This window comes from Hippichthys cyanospilos, chromosome 16 (assembly GCF_059441005.1).
Source record: "Hippichthys cyanospilos isolate Australia breed blue-spotted pipefish chromosome 16, RoL_Hcya_1.0, whole genome shotgun sequence".
Classification (NCBI taxonomy): Eukaryota; Metazoa; Chordata; class Actinopteri; order Syngnathiformes; family Syngnathidae; genus Hippichthys; species Hippichthys cyanospilos.
Genome location: NC_142384.1, coordinates 13,726,383 through 13,748,424, shown reverse-complemented (window position 1 = coordinate 13,748,424; position 22,042 = coordinate 13,726,383). Strand labels below are relative to the sequence as shown.

The following is a 22,042-nucleotide window of genomic DNA, read 5'->3' as shown; positions in this document are numbered from 1 at the left end:
GCACAGAATTTGACATTGCTTGTGATGTATTGCTATGGACAGTCAAGAAACTCAAAATATTCAAACTTGTATGCGATTCAATGGCTAGCTAAGAAAAAAAAGAATGCAAATCAAGTGTTATACTTGCGTTAAAATAATGATTCTCTTATGAATATGCTACGTTTGTATTGTTACAATTTTCAATGCAGCCCAACTACTCTTTTGGGAATTTCACATATACGGAAAACCCATTTTAAACATATAAAAATATTTGCATAATGGCATCCATAGTTAACCAATCCTGAGAGCAAAAATGTTGACACCTGTCTTTTTGATTTACCGTAGAACGGTCACATGACATTATGTTGTCACAGGTTGGCGTTCCAGCTGTATGTACGTAAGTATGCATGCCTGTGTGTGTCTTGGTGATGACAAGTATTGACTGACTTTTTTTGACAAGCAAAAATAAATTATATACATACATACATATATATATATATATATATATATATATATATATATATATATATATATATACACATATATATATATATATATATATATATATATATATATATATATATATATATTTATGAAGGTTGAAAGCATTCATTCCTCAAAGGCAAAAGAGGCTTATAGTACAAAAAACTGATAGTGGTTCAGAAGCAGATTTGATGTTGGGTGGATGCATTTACCTGAATGCCCAAAGACAATGGCAATGTTTCTTACCTGCCTAAGAATAGCATTGATGAATAGAATCAATGAGAAAAGGTATGGCTCGTTAAACGGGTCAATCTCCAGATATAATTACCAAGAGGCATTACATAAAGATAACAACCAATGTGGTAAAAAAGTACCAGTACATTTCATTGACGTAAACAGGTATGTTGTTATTTTTACAACAAAATGAAAACAAAGGAGTGGTTGTGTTGGGTTTTTTTTTTTTTTTTTTGCTTTGACTTACAAGCAAAAATTTACGATACATTGTGTCCTTAAATCATTATATGGCTTGTAATTCTTGCCAATATCCACCTAGAGACTCTTGCAACTGGTACCATGGTACAGTATTTTGCAAACGAAGACGAAAATGGAAACTAATCAAAAACAAGCAAGTCACAAATGATGTTGAAATGTCTAAAGTAGTGGACAAAAACGATCAAGCAATAGGAGGAAGTCACCAGTACAGTGTCAATCGCTTCATGAAGCGTTTAGTTTCTCTTCACTAAGAGTTTATATACCTGCTGAGTCAGACTCTATTTTTACCTTTGTGACTCCACCCACCTTGTGTGCATTTCGGCCCTCTCATCACTATTGTTAATTTCTTTTTTTTTTTGAATGGCAGTAAATGAACCTGACATGGGCTAAATTTGACACCTATAGGGTGGACCTCTCAACCTCCCTTTTGCAAGCATTTAGAAGGGATGGCAGTGTGGCATGGTGAAAACCGTCATGTTTTGACAACCTATGCAATATTTTGGCTTTTAGGCTTTTCCTTTGATATCACACTTCAAAAACATCAAAAAGCCCGAGTTGGGTCCAAATTTCCTCCAGGGGTTAAAGAGTAAGTCAACCCCAATTTTTTCTTGACAATATGTTCTATGTGCCCTAACTAGTGTGTAACTTGTGTTGTAACTGGCTGGCATCTGAAATTGCTATCACAATTGCTGAGGGCTCAGGTAAAAACCAATATGGGCAAATTTGTTCATGTGATGTTTGCAAGCTGAGCCGTGATTGGCTCTTACCTAAGCTCAGAGCAACTGTGATGTCCTTTTCAGTTGACGGCAAGTGGCAAAATGGCCGCCTCCTGAAATGGATAAACAAGTAGTTTTTGTAGTAGTTTAATTCATATTCCACAAACACACTATTAATCAGAATGATGTGTTTAGACCAATGAGGCTGCAGAGAACATCAACACATTTTATGTAAACAGCTCATTTAAAAAAAACAACATAATTTTCCCCGCATTAATCCAATAACGAGGCTCAGGAGAGCAGACAGCGGGCGAATTTCAACACCTGACATTATAACAGTAGCAGTATAATGTACAGCGTTGTGAAGATGGCTCTATTTGAAGGAATGCTGTTCGTCAGGCCCGTCGAAAACAGACACGCACATACCACCATCACCTCACCCATTTGACATCATGCACGGGCAACACCCTCTCACACACCTTTACTTACATGGCTTCCACTGTTGACGTGTGTTTGTGCTCTGGAGTGTTGAAATCTTTTCCTGAAAATAATGATTATTACTTGATGTACAAACGCATTGGTGACAGCCCATCCGCTTTATTATGCAGTGCATACAAATTCAGAAAAACCAGATGAAAAATGTGTGCTTGATGCTGCACATGCTGATCCGGTGACAAATGTTTGAAAAATGCCGTTTGACAGGCGTACAATCCTCTGAAGATGTATTTCCAGCAGAGATTCGATGTCTAATGCAAAACAAAACGAAGCCGGGGAAATCCACAGAGCCAAAACACAAAATGCATTGAGGACTTTTCTTCCTATGAGATATTTGAATAATCTTTACAAAAAGACGATTTCAATTGTCAAAAGCGGACGCTGTCACATGCGCATCGAGCTTTTTACTTTTTACTGCCGTTTCAACAGGTGGAAGATTAGTCATCTGAAATTTTGACATTCCTCGCAGTGCCGCTGTAGGGCACGACATTGTACAGAAATGCTTCAATAGTTACACCTTCCCCTGGTAATTTACTCCCAAGAACTCTCTGATTTGAATTGACGTCAACTGTAGGTCATCTAGGTCTTTTTAATGTCTCTCTGAATTTTGGCTTAATTGCTCTAATTATGTAAGGCACGGATGGCAAGCTCATTTTCATTGCGGCCGCATTGTGGTTGCGGTTTCCATTTTGAGGGCTTTTATGCCTCTCATAATCACATTGAGGTAGAATCAGAATGCACTGTATAAGGAGCTGAATTTACCTTGTTTTGTGCTGCCCACTAATTGTTGTCCTGAACTCATCACGCATTCCAGGCACGTTGTTTCTTTGAGCGAAATGAAACGTCCGATTGGTTCGCTGCGTTGTGTTTGGGTCCGCATCGAATAAGACTATTTGAATTGTTGTTAGAGCTGTTCTGTTTTCAGAGAGGAGAAACCACATCTTGGGCCGCCAAAAGAAATTCCCATGAGTTCAGTGAATCCCATTAATGTACAATGAGATTTCGTTAGGTGTTGTGAAGGAAAATGTCAATTTCACACAATTAGTTAAAACCATTAAAAAATCTCTGCTTTCTTCAAACGTACAGATTTCACATTGAGTATTATTGTGAGTAAACACAGACATTATTTCAGTACTGTGCTGTGCCTAAAGATTCTTCTAACACCAAATATAGATATTATCTATTATAAACAAGGATGTATGAAAAGTTTTAAGCATCGTGTCCTAAAAGCATTGATGCATGTCCTACACTGCGATAAAAGTGCTTCAGTGCCGTTGGAGTAAGTGTTTAGCCCTTTATCATTACTATGATGAAAAATATATGTTCAATAATGTTTTATTTCTTTTCATTTTCCTGATGCTTAGAACCTCTCATCCACCCCTTGTGTGCATTATGTACAGCAAATGCTCAGGATTAGGCATAGGACAACACAAGTTCCACAAGATGAGATGTCTCATGAGATTGAGAGCATGAAGATGACATTTTTGCAAAATTGACAATATACTGTAAAATAATGTCCAATATAAATATTGCAGTTTTAAACATTTTTACCTTTTAAATCGAGCAAATTTACCAGAAAATTTACCAGCTAGCTCAAACCCCTGTTTTATTGGAGGGAACTGCGTTCTTTTTTTTCCCCCCTCAGATGTTGAGTAACCTCACGTCATTTAGCCTGTAACCGCAAGGTAACATTTTAGTGCCCATCACAGCTTCGAATCTGAAGGTTTTGATAATAGCACACCTTAACAGCAGCGGAACAGGTTTGACTCCCTTTTGATGAGTGACACACACAAACGCTCGCCTTCAATAATCTGCGAGAGACAAAGAACAAAGTAGAAATCTGTGAGTTACACCTAGAAGGAACGGCTTGTGTGTATCGGCGTCCTGGCAAAGAGGGTGGGGCTTGTGGGCGTGTTGGGGGGGCAAGGCAAGGGTTTAGAGGTCGGGGTGACACGACTCCATCCGGCAGTGCCGTCGCGAGTGGACCATTGATAGCGGCAGTAGCGACCACAGCTCGCTTGAACTTTGACCACTGACACCAGCACCTGGATCAGGTGAGACTCACTGATGGATCACATTCCTAATGGCCCTGACAGGAATATGCATTTATATTGAAAAAACTATTGATGATTGATTTTGGAGGCGTTTTATATTTTTGTTTTAGTGATAAGCAATTGACCCACATGCATGAAAAATGTTCCGGACCACCTAGATTCGCAAAATAGTACAAATTAAGCAATTCTACTTCACTTGGTTTATACTTTCAACCAGATTTCACTTTGCAAATCATAATAATAATGATCTAATGCAATATTTTAGATTAGGTCTATTATCACGCTTAGAGGTTCTCTTTTGTTGTCTTTGATTTACAAATTTGAATGTATTCTACTTGAACATGAGGCACCTACTGTTATTTTTATTAGATTTTATTGCAATTGTGATAAGAAAGACAGTGAATTGTTGCTGAAAGTTAGAATATTTCTGTTTTTCAACCACACACAACAATCAGAATTTTGTGGCCAATGTGATGTTGCAATACATTTTTTTGTTGGGGCGGGGGGTTGGGGTTACCTTCTTGTGGTAGAGGCAATACAAACAATGTCATTGTGTTCTGAAGGTGCAGCCACAATTTTAAGGCAGCACCGGAACACAGTAGGCTTTATTCTACCGCGGCAGAAAAAATACATGCGATTTACTTGGCGTATTAATGGGCATAAATGTATTATAAAATCATAATTGTTAAGTTTGAATTGGCATTTTTTTTATTAGAAAGGATGGCATGTTATTTATTTATTATAGTTTATTGTTCAGCCAAATAAAATGCAATTTTAGTGGAGTCTCATACTCCAAAACTGAAATATGAAAAAATGGTCAGAGGTCACAGGTAAACTTCTCGATATATGACGCGACCCCAACATTTTACATTTGTAACATTTTAGGGCCTGGAATGATATTCCATTTTTCTGGGCCTCAAGCAGTGAACTTTGTTTACTCACCATAAAACTCAACTCACTTTGAAAAGATTTATACATCCCTTTTGGCAAAAATGTACGGCTGTAGTGTTGCATCTCATCTTAAAAAGTTTCTTTTCATCGCTTTATGCTGAAATTAGTTCTGGCACACCTCACAAATTTTGTGTGACAGAGCATGAGCAAGAATTTCTGCTTTTGCAGCTAACCTTTTATGGATCATTAGTCATCATTCAAAAAGTGGATTCCTATCAGAGCATTTCACAAGGCTTTAACTATTTTCGTCCTTTAAAAACTGTTCAAAAGCTGTTATAACGTATTACTGTTATTGTGTTAATTTAATAGGTAAATTTAGCTCTAAATCAGATACCATAATTATATGACGGCTATTAGCATGAAGAAATAAAACTATATAATATAGTTTTGCCTGAAATAACATATAATCCTCATTTCAATACTTTTTATTTTTTAAACCCAGTTTTTCCCGTGAATTCAGTTGCGAGACATCACACTGTGATGCAGCTAATGAGCCGAGGCTGCTTGCTCCTTTGTGAACTGATTAAAGGATGTCAGAAGATGATGAACATTCCTCCTAGAATCTGGTTAGACCAGCACAAATGCCACATACAGTCCGACCACACCTTTGGATCAGCTGTGATGACTGCGACTGGCAATATGGTCCCTAATAGGAGCGCAAAAAGTCCCATTTACGCCCTCTATAGGCAGACGGCGGCATTATCAGGCATGGCAGTAATCTTGATGATTTGCTTCTTTTCTGTTGTAGCGACATGGCCTCTGACGTAAAACCCCTTCCTCCCTACACAATCCCAGGTATGCTCGACATCACTATAATAATCATCATCATTTACTTTTTTCATGAATGTACCTTTGTTTGTTTAGTGGATCAGCCTTCAGGGGGCGATGTGAAAGTCTATCATGTTCACACACCATTCAACACTACGGAGACTGTTACGACTAACGTGCCAGGTAAACACACGCCGTCAGTGATCAATCTCGTATATTAAAGAAAGATTATCGGGCAATCGCGTGAGAACTAAAAATGACTAAAAGTTCCATGTTTGCAACCTTGTTGTAAAAATCCTGTATGACCATAAGGACCAAGATACAAACACAGGAACAAAATAGGACAGACCACTTATTGAAAATAGAGTATACTTAATAAAATATACATTTAGTAAGATTGTAAGCCATTGTCACATTTACACTTTGAAGAATGAGTTTACTTTACTACTCCCATTCTATGAATATTTGATCAAAAGCCAATGTGCTATTGAGACCAGAGAAGATATGTAAAATGTCACTTTAATATACTGCTCACACCCAAAGATGATGACGTTGAGTCACACTCTAAATGTACATAATTAAGGCTGCAACTAACAATTATTTTAATAGTTGATTAATCTGTTTTGTCAAGGGTTGAATCAGATTTAAAAATGTTTTACTTTTCAACCCTTTATTAAGATATTTTCCAAATAATTATTAATAAAAAGAAAAAACGTATGGTGATTCAATTACTGGATTTGTCAGTAGCATGAAAATAAAAACTTTGATCTTTGTTTTCCAAAGCATTTTTTTTTAATTTCCATTCAATATAAAATATACAAGAGAAATCAGACAAGAATAATTGTTGAGAAGCTGAAATTCTGAGTATTTGGGCAATATCTAATAAAAAAAAAAAAAAGATATCGCAACGCATTTAACAGCTAATCCCCCCAAAAATCCATGAATTTGATAAACAAATGGATTGATTAATTGTTTCACCTCCAAACAATACAGTTTAGAAGTTTAAAAAGCAATTTACAGTGTGCTAGCATTAACAAATTATTCCACTTTGTCCAAAGTATACACAGTTGGAGGTGGTGGCTTGAGTTCAGGCTTTGACGACGGCAAGAAGAATTTCAAAAGCTATGACACATCTCTGGGCTTTAACTCTGGCATGACCACTTGCCCCTCCTGCCAGCAGCAAGTCATGACCAACGTCACCTACAAACCCGGAACATATGCCTGGCTCATGTTCCTACTTTTTATCTGCCTTGGGTGAGTGACTGCTGCACACACAAACACATGAATGGAAAACACAGATGAGTGGACGTTATGTTTTCTACAAAAAAAATAAGCAAAGAAGAATAGATTTATATGATTATTATAATATTTTGGCATGTGGCCATCCCGTGTGGCCACACCATGCACAAATCAGATCCCGCCACTGTCTGGGGGGCTACAAGTTCTTCACGTTTCAATAATATGAACCAGAGGTTGCCATGGCAACAACAGAGATGCTATTCTCTCACTAAAAGTGTGCAGAATCACTCACTTACAGATAGTAGACCATTTTGTAGCTCCGTTTTAAAGGAACCTACATAAATGACCTGCGTCAAACCAGCTAGTTTCTAGCGTGTTCGTTTCGTTGAAAGATGGCTTCTCCTACAACGTAGTTGGAAGAATTGGTTCTATCAAGACAGAAGAGCAAAGTACACAGGATCCTGGACCACTTCTGCTACCTGTGCGGTAGCAGAAGTGACGAAGTTTCATCTCTCCCACACCTAGTTCTTATAAACTTTTGGGGGATGTGGTCTCACTGAGGAATGCGTGTGTGCAAAGTATTTCGTCTGGAGGCAGTTCTTGTTGAAGGGGGAAGAGGTCAATGAGCCATTAATCCTGATTAGCAGCTTCTTCAGATAGGAGCGACTGGTCTTTTGTTCACAGTCGGATGCTAATTCTCTGTCGGAGAAAACATTGTTTCTTCTGTTGGAGACAATCGGTCCTGATATCTCCAGTGTCAAGAAATATTCCTGCTTTTACGCTGACATCACGTCGTGTCCATTTTTATTAGAATAACACACCATTTCATGAACACACTATTTTGCTGATGGATTTTAATTAGTTTAAAGTATGTAGTGAGGATAGGTTACAACCTGTATAGTGTCCTCAACCTTTATTGCATCTGAAAACATAGTGAACAATGATGGCTCTAAAATCAGTTAATGTAATCAATTTAAAATGAAATACAACCGTTAACATTTAGATGAGGCGGATATTCCAGTTTCGTTTCAAATCTCAGAGCCCGAGGTCAAAGTTCAGCGCGAGTGTCTGCAAGTGCACGAGGAATGATTGACACCTCATCGTGTAATTGTTTTTCCTTGGATGCGCTGCTAACCAATGCATGCGTGCGTGCTCGTGACCGTGTGTGTTGCAGGTTCCTACTGTGCTGCTTGTGCCTGCTTCCCCTCTTCTTAAAAAAATTCAAGGATGCGCACCACACCTGCCCCCGTTGCAATCGGCTGCTGCATGTGGAGAAGAGGAAATGCTGTGACTGAGCCCTGACCAACACTCGTACTCACTTCTCAAATCAAAAGAAGACTTCCATACCGAATTGATAACAACAACAAAGTCACTCATTTGTACGGGCGACTCGATTGTGCTGGCATGGCTTCCGTGTTAAGCAATCGGGCGATCCCGTTCATCTCCTCCCGTGCACTTCCTCCTCCTGTTTACAACGACCACAAACAATATCGCCTCTATCTTTCAGCTCTGACACCGTTAATTATTATCTAGTTCAAATGAAGGCTTGTACATACATTTAAACCTATGACATATTTTAAGGGATCAATCATGTGAAAGTGAAAAGTGGAAATTGTCATGTTTGTGCCACAATGTGATTGAGTAAGCTATTCAATGAGTGTATGTATCTGTTTATAATGGAATTAAAGCTGACATTTTATAAAACTACTGTTCTGCTGATGTTATGAAAAGACTGGGTGCAAAAAAAAATAATTGCAACAAATTAATATGCAATGTAACCCTAGATGTACGATAGTACTATATCTGAAAATACTGTATGAACCAATTGACTTTGGATGGGGTTATTCTTGCACCTTAAAAATAATCAAAAATAGTTACACTTTTTTTTTTTTTTATTTGACCTTCACTTGAGGTCATTTTGCTTTAAAAGTTGGGTCAAATGAATAAACCATTATTTTAGGCATTCTTTTTTTACATCAAAATTTCACTCCAAATCTGTTGTTTTTCACAAAAATTCAACAAATTGTGTTTTTTTTGTGTGATTTATTCACTGGACCCAATGTTTTGGATTACTGACTTTAAAAAGTTTGATTTCATCAATAATCTAAAAAAATGTTTTAAACAAATGTTTGAAACAAAACAATCCATTTTTGACGTGCTTTTTTGGGAGTAAATAACTCAAAAAACTAGGTTGAATAAATACGTAACACGAAAAGTTGGTTCGTCTGTTTTCAACAACAGTAGAGATGATGGTCGTGTGAGTGGAGACTTCAAAATGAATAGGGCAGGACATTTTGACAATATTGTGGTCTACAAAACAAGGAGAAACTTAAAGAAGCTCCATGTGCACTGCGAAACGTTCTTCAAATAGCTGTAGCAACACAAATGGGTTAATTTCATAGAAAACAACCCAGAGTGGGGTCAAATATAGCATGTAGTGGATTGGACCTTTGTTGACCTAAATTAGGTTTTTACATTGATGGTTCAAATAATATTAAAAAAAAAGAATAAAATGAGGATGAAATAAAATCTTGCTTTTATTTTCAGTCATTTTAGATCGGTTTTACAACCTTTAACATTCAAAGAGCCAATTTGACTTGGTTTCCATGGATAAGACAACACCGAAGATGGTAGATGTCAAAGATATATTTTTAAAATGGATTAAAATCATAATCGTCTAGAATGAAATCAAATCCAACTGGAAAATTGTGAGACTGACTCAGACTGGTCACAATGCATGCAAGAAAATGACACGCATTGAATAGGAAAGAAAAGAAGGAAGGATCAGCTGTCAATGCGACTGCGTCACGTCGCCGCCCTGTCTGGCAAGCATGGTTCTGCACGTCTCCACAAATTATTTCCTCAACCTACGTGAATTCTTGCTTTAATATATAGCCAGAGAAACACGTTTAAATGCAGTTTTTCTTGATAAACCACATGAGCAATATCTTGTTAACCACACATTCAGCATTCTTCTCGCCGTACAAAATCTTAATTTCACGATTAAGATAATTACCAAATTGTCCAAAAAAAAAATTATATATATATATATATATATAAAGACAACAAACGGAACAAACGACCCCGTAAAGACATAAAGAAACCAGAGAAGTTGATAATAAGCAACACCTGGACAGCAAGGGATATGATAAGATTTGGTAAAAAGGTTTTTGGTCGAAAGATAACCAATATTGAAACAGTATTACGAAAAAAGTATGTTGTGATCAAAGAAAAAAAAAGGCTGCCAGCAAGTGTTGGTCTGAATTTCACACGAACACACAGGAAGAGGAGCGTCGGTATGCAAATACTGTAAAGCATTTCAGCAAAGGCTTCCATTTATTTCCTGCGGCTAAGGGTGAGCCAAAAAAAAACATACCAAAAAAAAAGGTGTATTCCTAAGGTCACCTTCAAAATAAACCAAAAAATACAATGCTATAGTCATAGCAGGCTTTTATTTTGAAATGTTATTGTCATCACTTTCCAGAGCTACCAACACACCACCAAACAACAACAAAAAAACAAACATACAAAAAAAATTCAATCACTGATTATGCAGGCTAAGATAACGCATCAATTACACTACAGCAAAAATTCCCAGCGTTAGCGCCAGCAGCTAACTGTGTGCATTCAAATCCAGACAGACACTTTAAACTCAAACAGAAAAAAAAATATTACAGACCTGTGCAGGGTTCTATGTCTTACATGTCAATCCATTCTTAATGTTGTTTGGCTGCTAAGAAAAATACACCAAAAAATGTTTTTCTTCTGATTCCTGAGTATGGGTCAAATACTGTGGTGCATCCCAAACATATTTTTTTGCACAACTCGCTGTTCGCAAATAAGGTGAATTCAGATGGGTTTACTTTCAATTTCACTTCATCTATTCCTTGTGCTGCCTTTGAGCTCTTCCTTCAGGCTGCCTCGCTCCAATCATTAGTGTGCGAAAGTAGTTTTGGACTGCTAACTAATTATCGTCCTCAACGTACCATGCCTTCCAGACATGTTCTTTTCTTTGAGTAAAATAAAAACTTCCTTGTGTTTGGGTCCACCTAAAGACCACACCAAACAATACTGTCCGCACCACATACCTTAAAAGCGCTGTTCTATTTTTAGAGACCGCATCTAAAAATCTGTTAGGTGATTCTCAATGTGCAACAAGGGATCATTAGGTGTGGCGCAAAAAATAAAAATAAAAAAACATTTACCGGTAATTGGTTCCAAAATTATAATTAAAAATCTCCGCGGATGTCTTTCTTCAAATGTCAGTTTGCGAGTAAACGGAGACATTGTAATTTTATGCTTTTTTTTAATGTTTTATTTGGTGTTTTCTGAGACGTTTTGAATGAAAAATATGTGGCTAAATTCGTAGGTGCGAAACAAAATAAAAAATTGTGAAACACTTTTACATTGCACGAAATAAAATGTACATTTCAGAAGACAAATTAACAGAAAATGAAACAACTTTGAATTTTAAAATACAAATTCCCAAAAGCAGAAAGGTTTTGTGCCATCATCCTCTGAGGTAAAAAAAACAACAAAAAAAGCCAGAATTAAACAGCTCAGATATCTGTTTTAAAATGTAAAAGAAATGTAAAACATTACAAGATAACAAACACCCAAGAAAAGTGAAGAAGACATGAAAAAATAATTAGCTACTTTGTCATCCTTTCTATGAATGTTTTTTCTGTTTTGTTTTTTTAGTTGTTGCAAGTTGAGTGAACTCGAATCTTAGTCTGATTTATGTATAAGTCAAAACTCTTCAAATTTGTCCATTAAAGCTGTCTTTAAGTGTTTGCAGCACACCCAAGCAAGCGAGGAACAGGTTTAACTCCTTTTTAGTGAGTAACGCACACACGCACACTTTCAATCTGCCAGAGACAAAGAACAAAGTCAAAATTTTTGAGCAACGCGTAGTGAGAACGTCTCATGAAATTGGCGCGTTAGCGGAGAGGGTGGGGCTTGTGGGCGTGTTGTAGGGTGAGGCAAGGGTTTAGAGGTACAGGTGAGGCGACTCCGCCCGGCAGCTGAGTCGCGTCTGGACCCTCGAAAGTGGCAGTGGTAGCGGTAGCTTGCTCTAACTCGGCCCACTAACACCAGCACCTGGTTCAGGTGAGACTCTCAGGTGTCAAAGGGGGGTTGCTTTATTGGCTTTGAGGGGATCTTATGCTTTTCTATGTAAGTAAAACATTTGCCAGATGTTCTTGATTATCAATTACATAGATATGCAACATACGATAGGTTGAACAATAGCTTGATTGTGGGGTACATTATTAGTTGGACTTTTGTTTTGTTTTTGTTTTTTTTGCTTTGACTTTTGGTTCCCTCATGATGCATTTTTTTTAAACTTATTTTGTACCGGTGCGTTAAAATTCCACCGCTTCCAATAGATGACAGAAGGTGCAATCGCGTTTTGTGTTTTTATAGCAAATTCTTATCTTATTTTGAGTCATCGTGGAAGAGAACAGACGTTTCGTATTGAAATGCATTAGGGACAATGGCCACATTTGACATAGCATGCTAAAGAAGGTGGCGCTAATGCACCAAAAGTATTTGGCGACTGTCAAAATTGAAGTAAAAGAAGTATAGAAAAGTAGTAAGTCTATCATCATGTAACGTAAATACAGCGACTGGCAAGCAGCTACAACAAAAATTTATGTATTTATAGCAGGAAGCCGAGCAAAATACGTCAAATATTTTATGTTTTGTTTTTTGTTTTTTTAAATTGTGCACGTTTTTACAACACAATCCCTTTAAGTGCGAATAGCCTCTCAAAGAAAAAATCAACAGGACACAAAGTCACCCCAGCCAAAAAATGCATAAAACAGAAGTCACTTTGAAGTACAAGTCAAATATTTGGGGTGGAAATTTTATTTGATAAAACCCAACACCATGAACGTACATTTATTGTTGAAAGGAAGTTTAAGATTAAAAAAAAAATAGAATAAAGAACAAAACACTGAATTGTACTGTATCTAACTTTACACGTTTGGCTAACATAACATACGCATACGTATAAACAATGAACTGACAACATACCTGATATGTTAACGAAACATATTAGCAGTCATTAAGATAACTATAGCATGAAGAAGATGCTAACAGGTTTACCAAACCATCAGTTTCACTTCACATTTTTAATCCAATAAAATCTTCATCTTCGGTTTCACGTCTAATTAACTCCGCCAACTGCAGAGGTAGACAATGTGATTAAATTCTTATTCCGTCCTTTTCAGTTGTTTATAAGTTACCAACTAGCATTGAAATTACCCATTTTCAGAGGTAGACATGCTGAGAGGGCACTTTTCCTCTTGTCAATATGACAATAACGTGAAATTATATAATAATGTGTTAATAGTTTCATATATGAATCGCTCCCGCGTATAAGTCACATTCTCAGCTAAACTATGAAAAACAAACTGTCGCCTCTAATACAAAAAACATGGTAGTTACTACAGCGTAAACACATTTCATTTTTAACGCTTTATAAAACTTCATGTATGTATAAAACGTGACATCGGTTTTGAGTTAAAGTAAGCGCTTTTTGGATTAGCGTGTGTTTGTGTGTGTATTTTTTGAGAAGTAGACTCGTGTTAATATGATAATATTAATGTGATAAAGCGATCAACAGTTTGGTGTAGCTGAAACTTTTACCTGCACTTGGCTCATCTTTATTGCAATTTGAATAACATAAGAGCACATTTGAGTCCATGTTCTACTGTTCCTGATTTCGGCTTTTGTCCGATAAAAATTCAACCTCCCCAAATTCAACTTATACACTGGAGAGACTGATATGTCTTATCCTTCTTCACGATGCATTTTTTTGACTGGAATCACATACTACGGCGCAACTTATCGTTTTATAGCGACTTACAGTATATTTTCAGAAGATCAGATATGATGCAAAAATTCAAATCTCATCCAAGACTACTTTTCTAAACACAAACTTCTCTTATAGCCTAGATATTTATTCTTCCTAAACTGTGTTTAAGACTTTCCCCACCTACAATTGTTCAAAAGATATTCTAAATTATTAGTTACATTTACATTAGTTACATTTACAAGTTAACATTAAAATTAGGGTTACCATAATAGTGTGGAGAAAAAAAAAAACAACGTACCTATTAGCATATAATTTTGCGTCAATAAAGTAACAATTTTCAACTCATTCTTTTCCCCTTGTACTTTACGACCATTTTTTTTCGGTCAAGTCAGCTGCGAGATGCCAAACGTCACACTGTTAATTGGATAATTACGCGTGGCTGCCTGCTCTTTTGTCAGCTAATTAAAGGAAGTCATAAGGATGACGAACATTCCTCCTTGAGTCTAGTTCAACCAGCACAGATGCCACATGCAGGCGGACCACACCTTGGGCTCAGATGTGACGTGTGTGACTGGCAAGTTGACGCGGGCGGGGAGCCGCGACTCTTGTTGTCGTGACCACAGAATGCAGACTGACCTGAACCGTGAACTATTCTCATACAAATCATCCGCATTGTCGCGCAGCAGCTTTAGCTGGTTGCTCGCCTCGCTGACTGTGCATGTGAAGGTGAAAATGCGTAGTCAAAACCGGGCCTTTTGTTCATGCGCTGATTTTATTTAAATAGATTTTATGAACGATATGCTGTAAGAATAGCTCTGAAAGCCAAGCCCGAGCCATAATCAGAAGTTCCCTAAATAATCTGATGACGGGAGCATCCGCGTAGCAGCTGTATGCAACTATGCACCTAGTCAAAGCCCATCCTTTCATCTCTTGCACCTAATGGAATCCAAGCATGCCGCTTGCTTTGTGCTGTGAGAGGCGAAGAGTGAAGGAGCAACCAGTTAGCCCAGATTGAGTACACTGGTGCATATATACACACACACACATTTTCTAGAGCCATTTATCGCTGGCTTGCTGATGCCTACCCGAGCTGTCTTCGGGCAGTGGGCAGAGGACGTCCCGAACTGGTCGCCCGCCAATTGCAGGGCACCCCGAGACAAACAACCATTCACAACCACACCAGTTTGGAATGTCCAAAACGCCTGCCATGCATGTTTCTTTTTTTTGGAATGTGGGAGGGTTAGAGAAAACTCAACACGGGCTCAAGGAGAACATGCAAACTCAACACAGAATGGACTTGGACTTTTTACCTTGGCTACTCAAGCGCTTTATGCTAACTAGTCATTTATCTACTGATGAGGCAGCATCAGGAGCAATTGGGAGTTCAGCGTCTTGCTCAAGGACACTTCGACATGGTCTTGATGGTCGGGCGATTGAACCTACAGCCTCTCAGCCACGCCGCCTCCAGAGAGGCTGGAGTGAGCCACAATTGAATATTATTTTCAACTGAGATGTCCATTTTGGGCTTTCTACCAAACTTCGAATTGCTCAAATGATATACAAATACATTTATTATACATAAAAAAGTAATTGCAATCAAGCAATTAAATCTTGAAATAAAATGTAATTATAACTAAACTATAACTTAACTAATTAAATCACAAAATTTTTCACAATTATGATTATTCATATTTTTCAACAACTATTTTTTTTTAATATTGATTGAACAGGTATTTATCTATCTGGAAAAATCTTTGAATTTATGCAAAAAAAAATCAAATCAAAATGACCAAATTGATAGTCTTTTTTTAAAGTCTTCTCACAGAAACTATTTGAAAAACTTGAACATCAGCACCAGACTTCAGCCGCATTTGAGGCAGGTGTTTCGTTCTGAGATGGTACGCCAAAAATGTCAAACTAATACAGTGTTGTATTTTTCTCCCCCCCCATTTTCAATGTGCTGTTGAGCAACCTTTTATAACTATAACTCCATAAGCCCACTGATCTTTGTCTTTGTATTGGAGACTCTCTAAGTTTGGTTACAAAGTTAGCAGACTTCACCTGCCACAGAAAGTAGATAGAACTGAGTTAACTAAGTTACAATTTGTCAACGCTTTCTAAAATGAAAGTTAATTTCCAAAGTTAATGAGGACTTTCAAAGAAAGGGGGGTTCATTCATTATTCTTTTTTTTTCACGATAAATCCCTGTCTTGGATCTGAAAACAACCATTTCATTTTCTGTAAGCTATCAATTATGAATCAATTGCTTGTCACTTGTATTTCTCATCTGTGAGAGCAGAGCGTAGAAATCGATCCTGCAGACATTGAAGTCAGTCACCGACATTTGACTTGACACACCCTTCCATCTTGTGACAAACATGCAACTCGGCCACATTCCTCTAACTAACTGCGTGTGTGTGTGTGCTGTACAGTGCATTTTGATAAAAACTCATTTGTAACACTGATAGTTTTTTTTTTTTTTTTTTGTCCAATTTGATTACAATTAAAGGATGGTTAAAATGATCAACGTAGATGTTCCAAGTGTACGCATGACGCACCATAGTAGTAAAGCTAACGTAAACACCCAAGCCATCAATCCTTGTCGTGTACATGTTTGTGCAAACTATTGGTTACATTTCTGAGCTTCTTGTACAGCTTTGTCGACATTCTTTTTGCCGTCGCATTTTTGCATTCCAGCGGCTCCATAACAAGAAGGTTTTAACATCTGTTTATCTATGTGAATACCTAAATATAACTTTCGTCATTGCTTATGTTTACATGAAGTCAATATTTGAGTTAATGTCAGAATTTGTGCGCCTGAAACATTTGGAAGATTTCCGTTAACATTCTTTAGCGAAGGGGATTATATTAATCGTGTCCCCCGCATGCAAGTAAATACGATTTCTGCTCGTAACCTTCTACTGTTGGGTGGCTCTGAGAAAGACTGTTTAGCATGCTGGCCTCAAAGGTGGAGGTCATGGGCTCAGTTCCAACCACCAGGCTTTTCTGTGTATAGTTTGCATGTTCTCCCCATGTCTGGGTGTTTATATTATCCATAAAAGCCCCTGTACACAAACTGTATATTAGGGTGCAATGATTCATCTTTTTTTCAATTCCAAATTGTCCAAAACCTCAGAATTTCACCCTGTAAACAGTAAATATTCTCAGATCTGACACACTCCTTGCAATACGACCAACTGTCATTTTCTTTTACTTACTTTAAATTTTGAACATATAATTTCACCATGAAAAACCACACTACATCAGCCTGGTGCTGCAGCACGGGTTGTTTTGCTTGGAAAAAAAGAAAAAAATAGTGTAGTGTAAAACAAAAGACTGCGATTAAAGCCAATTGATTAGCATGCTAATGGCCAACCGCACCCAATAGAAAGCACGCCGAAACCGGGACCACACCCGGCGTTGCCCCTGCCTAGATTGCTGACAGAAAATACGCACAAAATGCAGCAAGCACGGCCTAGAAAATTAGCACTTTTGCTACCTCTTGTGGCAAAAGTCGGCATTACAACACATGCAAGAACGTTATTAACTATACGGTTTACTATTCTGTTGTAGCGCAATGGCGGCCGAAGTAAAATCACCCTTTACCATCACAGGTATGTTCAGTACGATACGTACACACGCTGTCATTGTCATCACTTGCAATTCTCATCAATGCGGCTTTCTTTCTTTTTTTTTTTTTTTAATAAATCTGTTTTCAGGAGACAAAGTGCCTATCTACGATCCTCATACGCCGTTCAACGTCACGAAGACAGTCACCGTCACAGGTAAACATTCTGAATGCACTTGAGAAAAGATTTATTCATGACCCTAATCAAATTTGTTGCATTTGGGAACGTTTATCCAGCAATTGCATGATTAAAAAAACAATAATAATTACTGACAAATAATAATTACAGACAAAAACTTTAATTCTCCTTCACAATGTGTAACTTTGCTGGAGGTGGCCATCATTTTCGTGGAGAGAGGGTGCTCTACTTTTTTTTTTTGTGGGAAAAAGCACTTTCCCTATAATCCAAAATTTAATACATGTAAAGGAAAAAAAGGATAATTTAATTTAGACCATGATTATTCTTTGCACATCTACCGATTGAAACAGAAATCATTGTCAATCATTGTCAAACTACCAGATGATAACGATCCACACTTTAAAAGTGAATAAGTCCAGAAGTTTCAAACACAATATCAGTACGTGCACAATATGAAAAACATTTACTAATTCTCCAATTGTTTCGTCTTCAAGCGAACACAGGTGCCGTGAGCTCAGGTTTACAGGAACCCAAAAGGTTTACGAGCTATGACTCAGCACTGGGCTTTACTCCTGGCATGACCACGTGCCCCTCTTGCCAGCAGCAAGTCATGACCAATGTCGCTTACAAGCCGGGGACGTATGCCTGGCTCATGTTTCTACTCTTTATCTGCCTTGGGTGAGTGACCGCTGCGCTCACATGGATGAAAAACACACCTAAGGGCACCTTTTGTTTTCTATAAAGTATATCCAAATATAAGCATAGAAGAAGACATTTATATTATTATTACATTATTTTGGGATGTGTTGGCGCCTTGTGTGGGCCGCACGTAATGCACATAGCAGAACCCGTAACTTTCTGGGGGCCACAAGTACTTTCCATCCCAATAAGACCAGCCAGAGGTTGCCGTGGCAACAATGCAGATGCTATACTCACTCTTACATGTGTTCAGTTTCACTCCATATAGTCAATAGTAGGGCTGCATGATTATGGCCAAAATAAGAATCACGAATATTTTGGACAATATCGAACTCACGATTATTAATCAAGATTTATTATTAATCAAGATTATTAATCATCATGTTTGCTCAAAAATGTCTATTAATAAGCAGTATATCAACAAGGCTTCGAGGCTTGATATTTCCAAATCATAATAATAAGAAACTGAAACAAGTAAATTAATAAAGCAAATAATAATTTAAAAAAAATCACCCAAGATATGGCAAACACTTGGCATACAGGGCAACACAGCTAACTTACTTGCTGAGTGCACACCAATAAAAAACACTTAGAACCAAGTACATTATACTTTCAAACAAATTTTAATCAGTTAGGAGCCAAAATGTCATTTTCTGTGATTTCAAAACAAATTAATTCCAGTTGGATTTTTTTAAAATGGGTCTCAATTGACAGCGAGCAAAGTACATATTAGGAATCAGGTGAGAAACTCGACGCCATTTCACACTGGTAAATAATACATCAGGATCGGAAAAGCAGAGGCTCTTGTCATGCAAACATGTTGGAAACATTGCCCCCTGGTGGTAGGAGGACAAAGTGCTTTATTAGACATGAACGGTAGCATGCTTTTAAAATGTTGATCTTGCCGAGGATCATCTTGAATTAATCGTGGCAGCCATTATCGGGATTCTGATTAAAATTGGAATACTTGTGAACAGGCAAGGAAACGTTTTTTAAATTCCGCTGAAGTGGATAGTCCACCGTAGTTTGAGCACATCTCCTAAAGCTCAAGGTCAGAGTTCAGCGTGAGTCTCTGCATGTGCAAGATGAATGATTGACACCTCATCATCTGATTGTTTGTTTTTCCTTGGGTGCGCTGCTAACCAATGCATGCGTGCGCGTGACCGTGTGTGTTGCAGGTTCCTACTGTGCTGCTTATGCCTGCTTCCCCTGTTCTTAAAAAAATTCAAGGATGCGCACCACACCTGCCCACGTTGCAATCGGCTGTTGCATGTGGAGAAGAGGAAATGCTGTGATTGAGTCCCGCCCCACACGCAGACACACACACGCACACACATGCACAGCTCAAAAAGAAAACATCCAGCTTGACAACAACAAAGTCACTTTTTTGTATGGGCAAGCCAACTCTCCCATGCTATTCTTCTTCCTGTTTACAGCAACAAGCAATATCTATAGTATCTTTTAGCTCTGACACCATTGATTATTATCTCCATAGTTCAAATGAAGGCTTGTACATAACATTTGAAACCTAATATGTGTTTGAAGGCATCACTCGTGTGAAACTGAAAAGTGGAAATTGTCATGTTTGTGCCAAAGTGCAATAGAGAAACCTATTCAATGAGTGTCTGTTTCTATTTATGAAGGAATTGATTCTGCTAAAAAAAAAATAAAAAAAATCCATGTACAGCACTGAGTTTGAACCTCCAAGCTACATGAAAAATAACTCTTCTAGATGAATACAGTATCAAAATTACCTCTGACATTATTCATGTTTTAACAAGAAACATCTCACAAATAGGTAAAATTCCAAGCCAATATTCTTGGACCTTTTAGGAAAATAATTATTATGAAACAGACTATTGAATAGGGAATACATTTTGAAAATCCCGGAGTAAGATTTCTTTCATGCACTATCAAGAATTGTCAAATAAAAAATAGTCTACTGTATATCAATGATATGTGTGAGTGTGTCTTTTTTGTTTAAGGAAGTTACAATATTTTAAATACTTGAAAAAGCTGTCCCCTTGTGCCCCATTCAAAACAATAAAATGGCTGATGATCAGGTTTTCAAGAAAAGAAAAACGCAGTGACGTCCCACAGACACAAATTGTGGCATCGTACAACTTGGACAAAACTTTGCCCGTTTCTCCTGAAATACCTTAAAATTATGCACGATATGTCGATATAAAAAGCACACCACCAGTTTTCAATACTTTTTGGGTGGGCAAGGACAAGTTATCGCCACATAAAAATTTGAAAAGAAAGCAATAGAAAAAAAAGCACATTATAAAGAGCCAGGAGAAGTGCAAACTCACCTGCATGACGATTGTGATGATTGGTCACGTGACTTGAGCAATTTGCTTCATCGGTGCTGTATTTAAGGGACAGTGTGTAAGGTTTAGACCGTCTTTCATTAAAAAGGAATTAAATGATCGTGAACTTCAAAAACTTGCAAATTAATGTGTTCTTAATGACCAATAGTATGTTTTAAATAAAATCATAGGTCTAAATACCATGAAATGAAATTACGGGAGGGGGAGGGGGCATTTCTCCGGGGGTGTCCAGGTTTGTTCTAGCTACGGACGGTGTTAAATGCAGCACCAGCAGCACCTCCTGCTGGCCGCAATGAAAAAACGGTCTAAATCTTACACACCATCCTTAAACATAACTTTTTTTTTTTTTTTAAATGGGCATGACATGTAATTTAAAAAAAAAAAAACTTCTTACATGCAGTTTTTTGGACTTGACAATTTGGCAAGGAGATAATCCAAATTTAGTAAGGCCACGGGGGAAAACAAAGTACGCATTTTTGGGTGTGTTGATCAAGAGTCATGGTAGTCAAACACTTGTAAGGACAAGCAGTCTTTTGTAGAAAATTTTATTCAACATACATTTTCCAGCAAAAAGGCAATATACAGGAATAGTTGTCGTACACTGCTGCTACACTGAGGATTTTCAATTGGGGGGGTGATTTTGTAGGTCATCTTTGTACTGCACTTTGAGACGAGACAAAACCGATGCAGTAAGGTTGGGGGAAACAAATGCAAATGTAACAGAAGAGAATTGTCAATTGGTACATCAGGAACGCAAAGGGGGGGGGGGGGGGGGGGGGGGGGGGACCTACACACAAGAAATATGAACAACTGGCTCCTTCTGTGTACCCCACAACAAAGGCGAGTGTTTCTCTTTAAAATTTTACAAGTTCATACTTTTAAATATACAATTCTTAAATGTTTCGAGCCACACGAAGCACCGGGGAGCATTCCATGTGCTTAAAACAAACAAACAAAAAAAAACTAATTAGGGATTTAGTGTTTCTTAGAATGCTGGTTTTTGTCCTTTACACAATTCTCAAATGTGCCAGCTCTACAAGTTTGCTGCTCCCTACTACAAGCACAGTGCACTTACGGCTCCCAATCACCAGGGGGAGACACTTATACTCAGATGGAAGAAAGGGCTGGATGGATGAATAGAAAGGACCAGAGCTGCTCTGGCGCTTAACGGGAGGAATGACTTGAGAAAGCGGCCAACTATCGAACAAGAGAAACCCAGGTACCGCGCGTCACCCCAAAAAAAAAA

At 37.7% G+C, this 22,042-nt stretch overlaps 2 protein-coding genes across 2 annotated transcripts; both read left to right on the top strand.

Moving 5' to 3' along the window:
• Nucleotides 1-4,057: 4,057 nt before the first annotated feature.
• Nucleotides 4,058-8,884, top strand: LOC148410730 (uncharacterized). The gene is made up of 5 exons (XM_088438055.1): nucleotides 4,058-4,219; nucleotides 5,919-5,965; nucleotides 6,035-6,121; nucleotides 6,997-7,192; nucleotides 8,352-8,884. Exons 2-5 carry the CDS (start codon nucleotides 5,923-5,925, stop codon nucleotides 8,470-8,472), a joined length of 447 nt encoding a protein of 148 aa, XP_088294181.1. The 5' UTR covers nucleotides 4,058-4,219; nucleotides 5,919-5,922; the 3' UTR covers nucleotides 8,473-8,884.
• Nucleotides 8,885-12,142: 3,258 nt separating this feature from the next.
• Nucleotides 12,143-20,416, top strand: LOC148410729 (cell death-inducing p53-target protein 1 homolog). The gene is made up of 5 exons (XM_088437969.1): nucleotides 12,143-12,286; nucleotides 17,571-17,611; nucleotides 17,717-17,782; nucleotides 18,259-18,442; nucleotides 19,642-20,416. The coding sequence occupies exons 2-5, from the start codon at nucleotides 17,575-17,577 to the stop codon at nucleotides 19,760-19,762; spliced, it is 408 nt and encodes a 135-aa protein (XP_088294095.1). The 5' UTR covers nucleotides 12,143-12,286; nucleotides 17,571-17,574; the 3' UTR covers nucleotides 19,763-20,416.
• The last annotated feature ends 1,626 nt before the right edge of the window (nucleotides 20,417-22,042 follow it).

Coding starts and splice junctions, on each gene's coding strand:
- LOC148410729 (XM_088437969.1), top strand. CDS start 17,575: ATGGCGGCCGAAGTAAAATCACCCTTTACCATCACAG. Junction 17,783..18,258: donor GAAGACAGTCACCGTCACAG/GTAAACATTCTG, acceptor TTCGTCTTCAAG/CGAACACAGGTGCCGTGAGC. Junction 18,443..19,641: donor CTACTCTTTATCTGCCTTGG/GTGAGTGACCGC, acceptor TGTGTGTTGCAG/GTTCCTACTGTGCTGCTTAT.
- LOC148410730 (XM_088438055.1), top strand. CDS start 5,923: ATGGCCTCTGACGTAAAACCCCTTCCTCCCTACACAATCCCAG. Junction 6,122..6,996: donor TGTTACGACTAACGTGCCAG/GTAAACACACGC, acceptor CTTTGTCCAAAG/TATACACAGTTGGAGGTGGT. Junction 7,193..8,351: donor CTACTTTTTATCTGCCTTGG/GTGAGTGACTGC, acceptor TGTGTGTTGCAG/GTTCCTACTGTGCTGCTTGT.